The sequence below is a fragment of the Apis mellifera genome, linkage group LG1 (assembly GCF_003254395.2).
Source record: "Apis mellifera strain DH4 linkage group LG1, Amel_HAv3.1, whole genome shotgun sequence".
Lineage (NCBI taxonomy): Eukaryota > Metazoa > Arthropoda > Insecta > Hymenoptera > Apidae > Apis > Apis mellifera.
In genome coordinates, this window is record NC_037638.1 from 15875671 (window position 1) to 15891315 (window position 15645).

Consider the following 15645-nt stretch of genomic DNA (forward strand, 5'->3'; position numbering starts at 1 on the left):
TACAAATTTATATAAAATTCTAATAAATAAATTTATATATATTTAAAAATGTTCAACCTAACCTAAAATTTAGTTATATATGTTCTGATTGGTTAAAATTACAATCTATGAAAACTTTAGAAATAGTTATTTTAGGATAGTTATTTTATTAATCTTCAGCTTTTAATACTATCTACATCAATTCTAACTAATGTTTAATATGTAATAATAATATAAATTAATATATGTAATAAATAACGATTATCAACTATAGCCACACCCAATACTACATAATAGAGATAAAAATATAACAAGATTGTATATCATAAAAAAATCATATATCATTGATAATATTTTTAGAAAACAAGATCCAATTATTGTGTATATTAATTTTATGTAATAAAAAAAAATATTAATCGTAACAATAATTCATTTATAAATAAAAACTGGCTAAATTGTAAGAGTTTTTACAACAAATTAAAAAAACAAGATAAAAATATATAAAACAATTTTATTTCAAAAACATAAAATATTTTAAGATACGTATATTATACAAAATAAAGATTTTATAAAAATTCCTTCATATAATCTTGATCAATGTTTTAAATTCTCTTGTCTATTCATTTTTTATCATTTTATAAATCGTAATTCATACGATACTTTATATTTGGAATGTATTATGCGTCATTATTCTAAGAAAAGTTTATAAATCGAGATGTTATTGAATATATATTATATATTATGTTTAAACAAAAAAAGATATATAAAAAAATAGAAAATATAGAATAATATAGAATAGAATATAGAATAATATAAATATAGAACAAAAATAAGAATATAAGAATTTTTGAATAAGAAAAATATGAACATTGAAGATAATAAAATAATAAAATTTATTTATCAAGTAAATCGATTTCATCAATTCACGAATTATAATAATAAAGATATAATAAACAATTTGAAAGAGAGAATTCCATACATTTGAGAGATTTGATGGCCCTGAAAAGGGCCGTTTGTTTTGTAAATGCAGCGATGGAGCACCAATTAACCACCAAAACCGTAAAGGGTTCTTCCTTGACGCTTCAAAGCGTAAACTACATCCATGGCAGTTACAGTCTTCCTCTTGGCATGCTCAGTGTAAGTGACAGCATCTCGGATAACATTTTCCAAGAATACCTTCAATACACCTCGTGTTTCTTCGTAGATCAATCCAGAAATACGCTTCACACCACCACGACGAGCAAGACGACGAATGGCTGGTTTGGTAATACCTTGGATGTTATCACGCAAAACCTTTCTATGACGCTTTGCTCCTCCCTTTCCCAAACCCTTTCCACCCTTTCCACGGCCAGTCATAGTGAAACTTGATCAGTATAACTCGATGAACAACAACTCAATATCTGCCGGATGCTCGCTTGCACGCGCTTTTATGCCGACAACAGACCAGTTTCCCCACCACTCGACGTTCGACCAATCAGAAAGTACGAACTGAGAATCGTACTCAATAAAAGGGGAAGCGTTCTCTTACTCGAGCGCATTTTGTGTTTTACCTTTGTATCGAACGCATTTATGCAAGTTTTTAATTTCGCTTAAAGAAATAATGGCTCGTACCAAACAAACTGCTCGTAAATCAACTGGTGGAAAGGCGCCACGTAAACAATTGGCTACTAAAGCTGCTCGTAAGAGTGCTCCTGCTACTGGTGGAGTGAAGAAACCTCATCGTTACAGGCCTGGAACTGTAGCACTCCGTGAAATTCGACGATATCAAAAAAGCACCGAACTTCTAATTCGAAAATTACCTTTCCAACGTTTGGTTCGTGAAATTGCTCAAGATTTCAAGACAGATTTAAGATTCCAAAGCTCTGCTGTCATGGCTCTTCAAGAAGCCAGCGAAGCTTATCTCGTTGGTTTATTTGAAGATACCAACCTGTGTGCAATTCACGCTAAACGTGTCACAATCATGCCGAAGGACATTCAGTTGGCTCGTCGTATTCGTGGAGAAAGAGCTTAAGTGTAGCTTTTTAAAAACAACAAATCGGCCCTTTTTAGGGCCAAAACTTTGTCTAATGTGGCAACTCAATGTTCATTTTTTTATAGAAATGTATATATTTTATTTATTAAAAAATAATTTTCTATACCAATCAATATATTTATATTTATTAATAATATAACATATAAGCTTGAAATATACAGAAATTTCGAGAATTCATAATCTTCGATTTTTATTTTTCATTGCAACAATGATATAGGAAAATTTAGAATTCATGATTGTTATGTATTATTCAAATACTTAGTGGTATACTATAGACCTTCATTCCTGACAGAATATTTACGTGAGTTTTTTTTAGATACAACATTCAAGCTTTGTTCTTACTCAATGTTTATTTTCTTAAATTCTTATTTTCTTTCTCTTATTATCTATCTCATTATTAAATTATAATTTTCTATTAAAATATAATTTTTTTTATTACGTTTTTGCTATTTATTGTTATTCGCGATAATAATTTTTTATAGTATTGAAAATCCGTAACTTTATATTTATAATGAATTATATTACTCAAATCTTCTGCAATTTTAGATACATAACGTTTTCCCCCTACAGAGAAAAGAACATCTGTGTCGAACATCTGCTCTATATTCTTTTATGTACAAAACCAGAACTTCCATTGAATATTATTCCTATTTTTTCTTTTATTTTTATTTCTAGTTCATGAAAAATTAAAGTTAAATGAATAATATTCATTAATGCAATAAAAGATTTTCAAAAATAAATAAAATTAGATTTTAAAAAATATTTTATTTAATTTTTCTCTAACATTATCAACATTATATATCTATACTATATATAATTGATTAATTTTATAAATTGTAGTACATACATATTTTTTATAATCCTAAATTTTCTTAATAAAATATTAATGGATCATAAATTAAAATTCTGCGAAATAAGAAAATGAAAATTTATAATTCACGGTTTATACTTCATTTAAAGTAAAAAGAACATCAAATACACATAGAAGAAATAGAATAAAATATAATTTTATACTGAAAGAAAATAAATCAATTTATTTTTCAAAAAATAAATGAAATAAATTTTAAAGGCATATAGAACAATTAAATTTAAAACAAAAATTTATTAAAATAGTATAGAAATAAAAAATTATAAAATTATTTATCATAAAATTATTATGATGAATAATTTTTTATAAAATAATGATCAACATATAAAAAAAAATATTACGTATAAAATTAAATATTAATTTTTATTATTTTATATTGCAATTTACGAATCTAGTCCAATATTCTTATGTTATATTTACTAGTCTTATTAAATATAAAAGAAATTACAAATATTTAATAAATTAAACGAAAAAGAAAAATAATAATATATTATATTTATAAAATAACTTATAATATAAAATTTTTGAAAATAGATATGTATGATTTAAATTGTAGTTAATAATATAAAAATATATTGCTTTTATTATATTAAAAATGATTTCACGAAATTTTCTATATCATATCTTTTTTTTTCAATAATATATTTAATTCTATCTTTGAATAATATATCTTTAGATTATTTATACTTCTCTATTCTATATTTTTTTATTATATAAAAATGTATTTTATTTAATTATGAATCGGATAAGAAATTCCTTCGTTTTAAAAAATTGTGGCCCTAAAAAGGGCCATTTATATCGATGTTTATATGGTTAAGCTTTTTTTTCAGTTTTCTTTGGCAATAAAACTGCTTGAATATTTGGTAAAACACCACCTTGAGCAATAGTTACTCCAGAAAGTAATTTATTTAATTCTTCATCATTACGGATAGCAAGTTGAAGATGACGTGGTATAATTCTGGTTTTTTTATTATCACGAGCAGCATTTCCCGCCAATTCCAACACTTCAGCAGCCAAATATTCCATAACGGCTGCTAAATACACTGGTGCTCCTGCACCGACACGTTCTGCGTAATTTCCTTTGCGAAGAAGTCTATGAATACGACCAACAGGGAATTGCAAACCAGCTCTGTTGGAACGAGACTTCGCCTTTCCCTTAGCTTTACCACCTTTACCTCGTCCAGACATGTTTTGCGTAAACTTAGAATAAGAAGTACCACAAATGCACTCGAACAGACGTGAGAGAAATATGCCGCTTACAGGAAAAACGTATTCTTTATAAGCCAGCCGTTACGAACTCAAACCAACCAATGGCGCGCCAGCTCGCACGTGATTGGTGCGCTGCTGCTGCCACGTTTCAAGCTAAATAGCGCGCCTCCACTGCGTTCCGACATTCAGTCTTGAATTCTCACAACAGTCGAGTGCATTTCAAGTCTACGATCAAGTTGCGAAGATGCCACCTAAAGCAAGCGGAAAAGCTGTGAAGAAAGCTGGTAAAGCTCAGAAGAATATTAGCAAGTCTGATAAGAAAAAGAAGAGGAGGAGGAAGGAAAGTTATGCTATTTACATCTACAAGGTGTTGAAGCAAGTTCATCCTGATACTGGAATTTCCAGTAAAGCCATGAGCATCATGAACAGCTTTGTAAATGATGTTTTTGAGCGTATTGCGGCCGAAGCTTCACGTTTAGCACATTACAACAAGAGATCTACCATCACTTCTCGGGAAATCCAAACTGCTGTCAGGCTTCTGTTGCCTGGTGAATTGGCTAAACACGCTGTTTCTGAGGGTACTAAAGCCGTCACCAAGTACACCAGTTCAAAATAAACGCTGCAGCGTCTTATAAATCATCGGCCCTTCTCAGGGCCAACAATATTCTCATAACGTTAAACAACTTGGTTATAACTCATTATTGAATATTTTATAACCCGAATATTTTCCATTGAATCCTAAATAATAATGATAAAAGCATGATGTTATGTTGAAAAATTATACTTATATATATTGAAAATATTATTTGTAGAATATTTCAAAATTTAAATAGAATTATTCATTTTAAAGAAGTAGAGTACTTTATTAGTCATAACGACATTATTTTGTAAATATAATAAATATTAATAGAAAATATTTAAATCATTTTTCTAATTGTTTTCCGCGGTGTTTTGCAGTGCTTTGACTTGCGCAGTTCATATGAGGAACATTCGATGTCACGATCAATGATGTAAATTCGCTAAATACTTTAATTTCTAATATTTTATATATTTCTTATAAAGAATTCATAGAAATTACAAAAATAGATAAATACTATCATTGAAAAATTTATAGAATAGTTGCCAAGGACATAAAAGCATTATATTTATTGCAATTAATATAAATTTGATAATAATTCTTAGTATAACCTCATTTCATCAAGTAGAATTTCAGGTTAGAATGCTAGATTTCGATTTACAATTAAAAAAAGAAAATTAAAAATTACTAGAAATATTAACTTTCTGTAAATAGAATTTTATTTACTTACGAAAAGAAAAGATTAGAATTGATTCTAAATTAATTGATTTAATTTAAAATCTATGAACTAATAACTATTATCTGTAATATTATTCATAAGTCATTTAATTATCCTCATATTAGTAATTGATGAAATACATAGCACAATGATAAGTAGACAAAATAAAATTTTTCAAAATATATGTTACTTTTAAATTATACAATATTATCTAAGGTTAATTTCACTATGGTTTTATATAAAAAAATTGTGATACAATTCTATTTTATAAAAAATATTGTTTATTAAAAATATATATATAATATAAATTTGTTAGTTAATGTATGAAGTTTATTTAATATTGATACTTATTTTGAAATCCTATCATTGATGAACCATTATAATAATGGCTTCTGTATAGATGGTTCCACTATCGCTTCTCAACATGAAATTTGATTGGTAGACAAGATTAAAGTTTATTCGTACACAATAAATATAACAATAAAAAATTATTAAATGATACAAGTTGTCTAAAAAATTATAAAATAAATTTATAATAGCTTTTTAGTTATATGTTATTTATATTTTAAATTTTTAGCATTAAAAGTAGAAATTTCTTACGCCAGATGTCAGAACCTACGACTTTAGCGTGCCCTCCATGCTTAAATTTTTTGATGAACTAACAAATTGATATACAAAGAAAATTGTATAGAAAAATAATTCATAAATAAAAAAAATAGTGAAAATATAAATATTTACATATCATACACGCTATTTAATGCTTAAATGAAATACTCAATTTAGAAACTGTATTATCTTTTTCTAAAGCACAGAATATAGAAGATTCTATTCCTAACTCAACAAGCGAATCAATGATGACGTGTCCTGTAGTTTATACAACTCCCTCAAGTTCGGACTCTGATCGCAAACTTTTTTATCATGTTTTATAAATTGAATATTTATGAAAATCTGTCATTGTTCTAAATTATTTACTATAGTATAATATTATTTTTTGAATTATACATGTATATATTATCAAAATGCATTAATATTTTTTAAAAATTTTATATATATTATAATATAAATAAATTTAAAATAAAGATCTTTACATTTCAATATAAAATAATTACATGAAAGAAATTATTATACTTTTTGAACTATATTATTAACAATAAAAAATTATATAGCTTCTTTATAATTTTAAAACTTTTATATTCTATGTTATTAAGTATAATATCTTATGATAGAAAGAAATTAAATGAAAGATATATTTAATAAACTATTAATTAACATTATTAATTAATACTATTGTATAAAAATGAATATTTTTATAATAAAAGTGTTATAAAACACATACATATGATATAAAATTTCCTTACAAGTATTATTCTGAAAGAAAATAATATCATTCCCTGTTTATATAAAACTGTTATATTTTTATATAAAATTATGATTCAATTTTTCAATTCAAATTTAAATTACGATAAAACGAATTAAAGCGATAACGAATAAGCAATTTTATAAGAATATTTTTAAATTAGTACTTATAAGTGATATTCTGAATCACAGATTCCTTGTACATACTATCACGATCTCTATCAGAAAAAGAACAGCAAATAAAAACAATTAAATAAAAGTAAATGTCATCAAATATTCTCATTTAAGAATATTAAAAATATGAAAGATATAATAAAAATTAATTCTAGATACATAAATGGAATATTTCACACATCCATGGGAATTGATATTAATCCAACGATAGAACATTCGTGGTTCATGTTATACATCACTAAGCGATCGAATATCAAGTAAGTTTTTTAAGTATCCGTTATAAGTTGGATACAAATGATTGAATATAAATTAGCAGCAGTCCTTTTTTTACAATTTTCTATATAAGTATCATGTCAATTTTCGCGTAAATGTTTAGATTTTTAACTTTTTCTACACGATGTTCTATCGCTTCGAAAAGACGGACTTCGTTGAACGGCGCAATATTTTGCTTTAACGGGTGAATATACAAAAAAATCAATAAGTATATAAAAGTGCACACACGCAGCTATATTTTTGCACAACGATTACTTATTAACACGTATGTAATTTAGAAAAACAAAGCACAAAAGTAAAGGTATATTTACCGCTTCTTCGCTGTCATGGAATCGCGGCATCCGACATATTGGGTAGGACTCTCTCCATGGTCCGCGCTTAAGAAAGAACACCGCTCACAGCCAAAGCTAACTACCATTAAAGCAAGAGCATCATTGTTGGTCTAGCTACCTCCAGGCACTTTGTATAAACTTTTTATCCGTTATTGTTGAAGTAATTCCACAAAAATGGAAGACAAAGCAAATTCTGGCAGTACTGCAGTCGAAGCTGCTGAAAATCCAACGGCTCCGGCGAAGAAACCATCAAAGAGCAAATCGAAGGCACAACGTGAGAAGGCATCTCATCCTCCAACCTCTGAGATGGTTAACGCTGCTATCAAGGAGTTAAAGGATCGCAAAGGATCGTCTTTGCAGGCGATAAAAAAATATATCGCCTCCACTTATAAAGTTGATGGGGAAAAATTTGCCCCGTTCATCAAAAGATATTTGAAATCCGCCGTGACATCTGGCACTGTGGTTCAAACAAAAGGCAAAGGAGCATCTGGATCTTTTAAGCTTTCTACTGGAAAGAATTCTGAGAGTTCGAAGACCAAGAAAGTTCCGCATCCGACAAAGAAATCTGTACCGAAAAAGACACAGTGGGTCGAAAAAAAGACTGTTTCTAAGAAAACTGCTCCCGCTAAGAAGCCAGCAACACCAAAGAAAGCTGCTGTCGAAAAGAAACCAGCACCAGCAAAAAAGAGCGCATCGAAGGTAGCTGCAGCAAAACCTAAAGCTGCTTCTGAAGCCAAAAGCATGTCGAAAGCTAAAAAGACTGCTAAGGCACCAGCAGCTAAAACCAGGACTCCTAAACCGAAGAAAGCTGCGGCACCAAAAACAGTCAAGTCACCAGCAAAAAAATAATTATTTTTAAATACTATCTACTACATCCAAATGGCCCTTTTCAGGGCCACTAAATCTTTCATACGAGGAACAATCTCCATTTTTTATTTATTATGAACAAATTAATTATCAATCAATTATCACGAACTATTTTATAAATAGTGAGTAACTTACTTCAGTTGAAATTTTTTTTAATTCGATTGATTTATTTATTTGAATATGATAAAGACACATTATAATTAAATGTGTTGATTATAATATAGTTATGGGAAAAAATATTGTGTATATACATAAATTTTATTTTGCATTGCACGTTTATAAGATATATATTTCAAGTTACATTTAGAGTTTTATATAGAACTAGAAAAAAGATGGTGAATTTTAAACTATAATGTTTCTAGCCGTGCTGTACATTGGAGATAGTGCTAGGGAATCTAACGGAGGAGTGCTGCACAACTGCTTCCCCTACCTTAGCTATCGACCGATTCCCGCCAAAATAGCAGATGTTGCATGGTTCACAGTGCACATATAAAAAGAATATAAAGATAATTATTTTTTATATTAAAAATATTTCAATATTAATGTTATTTTCAAAATTTAATTAAAATTAAATATATAATTATATTAAAAATATTATGTTAAATTTTATTATATTAAAAAATATTAAATTTTTTGTTTATAAATCAAAAATTAAATTTTTAATAATTAATAATTGAATATTCTTAGAATTTTAATAATGATTAAATTTTATTGAATAATTTTTTTAAATAATTATTTCATATTTAGATAATTATTTTTATAAAATATAAAAAAGCTTTTATCACTTATATTTGTTAAATTATATGATGAATGAAAAAATCAAAATGAAAGAAATACACTCTGAAGTGTATTTCTAGTCTTTTCTAGTGCATATCATATGTAGGATTGGAAAGATTTATTACAGATATATATTTGAATTTGCCTGTTATGATATATCATTTAAAAAAATATATACATGTATATATTATTATGGAATATATTTTGCACATTTACATAAACTTCTTGTTTGAATAATTTTATTCTTCGTTATATTTTAATAAAATATAAAAATTCCATAAATTTCTTACGTTTTGGATAGGTAAATATTCATTAAAAATATAAATTTTTAAATAGTTTATATACAAAATAATAGACAATTTTGTTATTTTCATATTTTTGATAAAAATACAATATATTATATAAATTTAATAAAAAAAATATATAATAAAAAATCAAGTTGTAATCATATAAACAATAATTTTGTATATATCATCAATATATTTATTCTTTTTATTTTCAGTGGTTGGTTGTTATAATACGAGTAAAAAATACTACAAAATGGATCGGGAACTTTTAAACAATTAATGGTAAGCGAAGGAATCTTTTCTTCTATTATAAACATAATCATATTATCTATATATTACAAAACATTTACTGCATTTCATTATTCAATAATTCATATCATTCGGAACCGTATTATGTTATATATGAAATTATTTAGTTCGACTTTTTCATTAATTATTATAAATTTCTTTTGGTAATGAAATAAGAATCATAATTTTAAATTATTTACGTCCTCTAATATAGAATTGACTTTGAATGGAATGTGTATTGCTTTTATTACTATTACTAGCATGTATGTGTAGATTGATTCAATAAGCCCAGTATTAGGTTATAGTATGTTTTGAAGTTTGTAGTTTTGATGTACCAAGAATACTATTTCTCTTTACACTTTGTCTTATTTTGTTTGTTTAGGTTAATTCAATGGTTTCCTTTTAATGTTTCCAAATATGAAACCTTGTTGTGAATGATTTTTTTTTCTTATTTCAATGCTTGAAAATTCTGAATGACTTGAAATAAAATATATACTATATATGATTAATATTATTAATTAGTAATTAAATGTTTTATCAAATGTTGAATATTAAATGTTTAATCAAATTTTTTTCTTTAATATCTTTCTTTAAATATTTTTTAATATAATATATTAAGAAATTTCTTTTTAATATGAATTAAATGTTATATATATATATATATATTATATATATACATATATAATATATAATATTTTAGAAATTAAATGTTAATAAAACTTTATGAATTTTAAATTAAATGAATTCTTTGAAATTAGAAGAAAAAATTCTTATAAATAAGTATTTGTGAAAATTATTGAATACTATGGAAATTATGTATGAGTTGTATATATTATATTTATTATTACATTTATAAATCATTTATTTTTGTATTATTATAATTAATATATATATTAAATATTATATAATTTAAAATATATATTAAGTTTATAATTTATTTTGAACTTATTATGAATTTTTGTTGAATTCTTTAAATATATTTCTTTGTGTGGCTGAAGTAATTTTCAAATATCCTAATTAAATTGTTTAATATCGATTATAGTGTAGTTATCTATGCATATAAGTGAAAATTGCTTTATTTTCCTATATGTATTCAAACTTCTCTCCTATTATTATATTGTTTAGTAAATTGAAATGTAGTGATTCATTTAACCTCAAATTGTATAAAGAAAATGTGACTATCCTTACTTCAAATGCTATTCAAATGCTTAAAACTTAATGATTATTCAAAATAATTTATTTAATATTGAAAGAAAGAAAAATCAAAAAAATATTTATATTATACAACATTAATAAAGTTTTAAAATTTTTCAAAACGAAGAAATATTCAGTAACTACAATAAATAAAATATCCTAAAAATCTTATATTTTATAATATTAGAAAACTTAGCTTCTTTTTTGTATTATCTTTTCTTAAGAAATGGGAAATATTTGATTCTTAAAAATTTTAATAAAACAATATATACAAATGCTTAAAATATATATTGAGCAAGAGGAAAAGATTTCGTACCTAAAAACATACACGAATATATTCTCTATCAAAAACCTGTAAATATTATTACCTATAGAACATTTGACTATATAATTCTAATCATGAATTCTAAATCTTTCAATATTTTAAAGCAGTAGAAAACTGTTATTGCTATGAACAAGAATTGAAATCGAATCGTAAAGATCGAATTATTCAAGTTGATCGTCTAATATTTGAAAAATGTATTTATTCCTATTATTTCTATTTTATATATATTATATATTTTATGTTACATTATTTAAAATAAACTTTAAATGAAAAAATAGAAAAATAAATATAAAAATAGAAAAATTTTAATACATTAATTAATTTTTAAGCATAAATAAGAACATAGAGTTGCCACATTAAACAAAATTTTGGCCCTAAAAAGGGCCGATTGTTTATTTTCAAAAAGTTGAAATTTAAGCTCTTTCTCCACGAATACGGCGAGCCAACTGAATGTCTTTCGGCATGATCGTAACACGTTTAGCATGAATTGCACACAGGTTGGTATCTTCAAATAAACCAACGAGATAAGCTTCGCTGGCTTCTTGAAGAGCCATGACAGCAGAGCTTTGGAATCTTAAATCTGTCTTGAAATCTTGAGCAATTTCACGAACCAAACGTTGGAATGGTAATTTTCGAATTAGAAGTTCGGTGCTTTTTTGATATCGTCGAATTTCACGGAGCGCTACAGTTCCAGGCCTGTAACGATGAGGTTTCTTCACTCCACCAGTAGCAGGAGCACTCTTACGAGCAGCTTTAGTGGCCAATTGTTTACGTGGCGCCTTTCCACCAGTTGATTTACGAGCAGTTTGTTTGGTACGAGCCATTGTTTCTAATCGAAACTAAGAACTTCCAACGACGCGTTCAACGTAATTGTAAAACGTAAAATGCGCTCCAGCGCTCCTGTCTTCCACTTTTTATGCTATGCGATTCTCGGTTGGAAACTCCTGATTGGTTGAGTATATACTGGAGGGGGAAGAGTGTTACTGTTGATATGTAGAAACATAATATTAAAATCATGCTTTTTTCATACAATTTAATTAATATTATTAGATAAATTTTATAATACATAAATTATAATTGATCAGTTAAAATAATTATTTATATTTATTTTGTATTAGCAATAATTTTAAGAGTAAGAAATATTTTATAATTAATTTTCAAGTTTTAAATTATTCGATTATTTTTTTTAATATAAAATAAATAATAATTATCTAATATTATTAATTATTGTATAGTATTATATAAGAGAATTCTGAAAAAATATTTAGTTGTTGCCAACATATAGAGAGGGGGAAGGGTATACATCCGACTATTTGAATGTATTTGTGTCGTACTTTGCGACATCTACCGAGGAATCTTAGAAAGTTTCAAGTACGTTAAATTTATTGGATTGAAATATTAAAATTTGATTTTCATATGTATATAAAGAAGAACTTTAATATCAAAAAGAATTGTTTGAATTTTTTGAGAAGTGATGAAGATTTTGTGTAAGTTTTGTGATAAATAATGCTACAATAGTTTAAAATTTTTAAATTAAAAATTTTTTTATTTTTCTTATTGAATATATTAATTAAAATTAAATAAAGTTAAATATTTTAAAGTTAAAATTAATTTTTTTGTCTTGAATGTAAATTGGATTAATGTAAAAAAATCTGTTTTTTAAAATAAAGAAAAGATTTTGAATTTTGATCAGAAATGATTATATATGAATCTTATTTAGTTTCAAAATCTAGAATACCATTATATTTAATTTTCATTAAAATTTGAATCATTAATGTGATCAATAAAATTAAATTTGTAATTCAATAAAAAAAACTTGGACTGAAGTAGTCCTAATATTCAAATTTTATCATTTAACATTTAAAATAGCGAATATTGCAAAAAAATTTCAAAAGTGACAATTATGAGATTTATTTTAAAAATAGATTTCTGCAAAAAAGCATATATATAATAAAATTGTACATGTGACTAAAAAAATAGTCGAAAAGATTAAATATAATTTTTTGCATCATGTTCATTTTTAATATAATTATATTTACATTTTCAACATCATTATTTTATATTATTTTTTTATATTTTATATTTATTTTCAATATAATTTAAATAATTTAAATAATATATAATTTAATGATTTTTATTTATATTAAATAATGTGGATAATTTGAATCAATTATTATGAATTTCGATTATTCAAATTATTGATTATTACTATTCATGTTTAGAAATTGTTTATATTTCTAATTATTCTATTATCTATTTATAAATTTAATTCTTTCAGTTCGATTATCGAAAAAAACGCTTATTTCAATATTTTTTTTCTTTTCTCAATTTCACTTTAAGTTTCTTTATTTTTATATCTATTCTAAATTGTTTTTTGATAGTAGGAACGAATATAAGAGCGAATAATTTTCGTAAGAAAAGATACGTATTATATATATATATATATATATATATATATATGTATCATATATTATATTTCAGATTCTAAAGGCAAAAATGAATCTTATATCCATAATATTTTCTTTATAATTTTCTTTTTTCATGATAAAAATTATTGTTTTCATTTTGTAAATTGATTCAAATTTTCCAAAAGGAAATTTAAGTAAATTTTATAGACAGATAGAAAGCTTACCGATGTTTCCAAGACATGTTATTATTAACTACCGAAATACGATTTATGTCGTGTCACAGCAGCAACAGTGAATGTGTAGCAGCAGTGCACCAATCAGAGGCTGCTAACTGCAATACGGCTCCTGATAGGTCGAGCGCTGCCCGCGTATAATACGTAAAAGGGAACGCATTGTGGCCTGTGCCATCACTTTTGGTTTGCAATTCAAAGGGGTATTTTCGTTGATTTATATCGTTCAAATAATTTTGAAAAGCAAATATGTCTGGACGTGGAAAAGGTGGAAAAATTAAAGGAAAGGCAAAATCTCGATCAAATAGAGCAGGCTTGCAATTTCCTGTTGGCCGAATACATAGATTACTTCGTAAAGGCAACTACGCAGAACGTGTTGGTGCTGGTGCACCTGTTTACTTGGCAGCTGTTATGGAATATTTGGCTGCTGAAGTTTTAGAATTGGCTGGAAATGCAGCCAGAGATAATAAAAAGACTAGGATTATTCCACGGCATTTACAACTTGCTATCAGGAATGACGAGGAGCTGAACAAACTTTTATCTGGAGTTACAATTGCACAAGGTGGTGTTCTGCCTAATATTCAAGCAGTTTTATTGCCTAAAAAAACTGAGAAAAAAGCATAATTTTGCTTTTCAATTCATTTAAAAATAACAAATCGGTCCTTCTCAGGACCATCAATTTTTATAACGAAGAACAATCTCGATAAAAATTATTATATGTTGTATTTAAAAATTGGTTAACTTAGATAACATAATCAGAACATCAGGAAGGTTAGGTATAAGGTAAATATAAGGTTAAGTATATATATCCATGACAATAATTACAGATCTATTTCACAAATTGAGAAATAATTTTTATGATAAATATTAATGCGTCGTATTTTATCTATTCTATTTTTTTATAAGAAATAAAATAATTTAAAAAAATTCGATATTATATACAATAATATGACAAATTAATATTTTGATGCGATAATAATATAAACCAAAATATATTACGTTTTGTATAGTTACTATAAAGATAAAAATATATTTTTTTATATTTTTTATATTAAAAATTAAGATATATTGTAATTTCGGGATACAAATAATAAAAGTATGTTCAATTGATATCCTATATAATCATACATCAAGAATAAGAATAGATAAGAAGAGTAAATAGCATAACAGAGGTAGAATAATTGACTGCCAACACCATCTCTTGAATGTTAAAAACATTTCTTTAAAGAAATAGATTCAATATATGCGTAAAACAAAATTATTAACAAAATTAAAAGAAAATAGAGATTTTCGAAAATACAGTTGGAGTATATATAAATTAAGAATTACTATAAATTATTGTCAAAGTTATTATTCAAATAAAATCGGCGTAGACAAATTCACGTACTAGATATATAGATAAGATAAGAATAGACCAATTAGATTTTATATTTAATAATGACATACAAAACAGATTTTTCATTGCATAGAATATATTCGTATTGTGAAGTATATATTCGTATAAAAAAATCAGACGTTTTTATATGTCCTTAAGATTTAAAATGATGAATTCACGAATTTATCCGTAGAATCGGCTATATTTTAGAAAATCTGACGTTTGAAATTTTGTGAAAAATTTCATTTTACATAAAAAAAATATTTAAAGCGATTCGAAAGTTAAGATCAAAATTTTGCGAAAAACGTTTTATCGATGAGATACAGAATTTATTATCTAATACATTTTTATGCTTCATAGTTTAGAATTCTAGAGA

General features: G+C 25.5%; 7 protein-coding genes across 7 annotated transcripts; 4 read left to right on the top strand and 3 right to left on the bottom strand.

Moving 5' to 3' along the window:
* Window positions 1-848: 848 nt before the first annotated feature.
* LOC725230 (histone H4) lies at window positions 849-1390 on the bottom strand. The gene has a single exon (XM_003251576.4). The coding sequence runs from the start codon at window positions 1333-1335 to the stop codon at window positions 1024-1026; it is 312 nt and encodes a 103-aa protein (XP_003251624.1). The 5' UTR covers window positions 1336-1390; the 3' UTR covers window positions 849-1023.
* A 99-nt stretch (window positions 1391-1489) lies between these two features.
* LOC725272 (histone H3) lies at window positions 1490-2124 on the top strand. The gene has a single exon (XM_001120132.5). The coding sequence runs from the start codon at window positions 1580-1582 to the stop codon at window positions 1988-1990; it is 411 nt and encodes a 136-aa protein (XP_001120132.1). The 5' UTR covers window positions 1490-1579; the 3' UTR covers window positions 1991-2124.
* A 1526-nt stretch (window positions 2125-3650) lies between these two features.
* LOC725308 (histone H2A) lies at window positions 3651-4138 on the bottom strand. The gene has a single exon (XM_001120186.5). It carries the CDS (start codon window positions 4065-4067, stop codon window positions 3693-3695), a length of 375 nt encoding a protein of 124 aa, XP_001120186.1. The 5' UTR covers window positions 4068-4138; the 3' UTR covers window positions 3651-3692.
* Window positions 4139-4260: 122 nt separating this feature from the next.
* On the top strand, window positions 4261-5173 carry LOC725344 (histone H2B). Its single transcript, XM_003251578.4, has one exon. It carries the CDS (start codon window positions 4333-4335, stop codon window positions 4702-4704), a length of 372 nt encoding a protein of 123 aa, XP_003251626.1. The 5' UTR covers window positions 4261-4332; the 3' UTR covers window positions 4705-5173.
* A 2416-nt stretch (window positions 5174-7589) lies between these two features.
* Window positions 7590-8440, top strand: LOC725238 (histone H1). Its single transcript, XM_003251579.4, has one exon. It carries the CDS (start codon window positions 7693-7695, stop codon window positions 8365-8367), a length of 675 nt encoding a protein of 224 aa, XP_003251627.1. The 5' UTR covers window positions 7590-7692; the 3' UTR covers window positions 8368-8440.
* A 3164-nt stretch (window positions 8441-11604) lies between these two features.
* On the bottom strand, window positions 11605-13952 carry LOC725414 (histone H3). The gene is made up of 2 exons (XM_006570836.3): window positions 13889-13952; window positions 11605-12239 (listed from the first exon to the last, which is right to left on the bottom strand). The coding sequence occupies exon 2, from the start codon at window positions 12078-12080 to the stop codon at window positions 11670-11672; it is 411 nt and encodes a 136-aa protein (XP_006570899.1). The 5' UTR covers window positions 12081-12239; window positions 13889-13952; the 3' UTR covers window positions 11605-11669.
* A 76-nt stretch (window positions 13953-14028) lies between these two features.
* LOC725450 (histone H2A) lies at window positions 14029-14573 on the top strand. Its single transcript, XM_001120346.5, has one exon. It carries the CDS (start codon window positions 14144-14146, stop codon window positions 14516-14518), a length of 375 nt encoding a protein of 124 aa, XP_001120346.1. The 5' UTR covers window positions 14029-14143; the 3' UTR covers window positions 14519-14573.
* Window positions 14574-15645: the final 1072 nt, after the last annotated feature.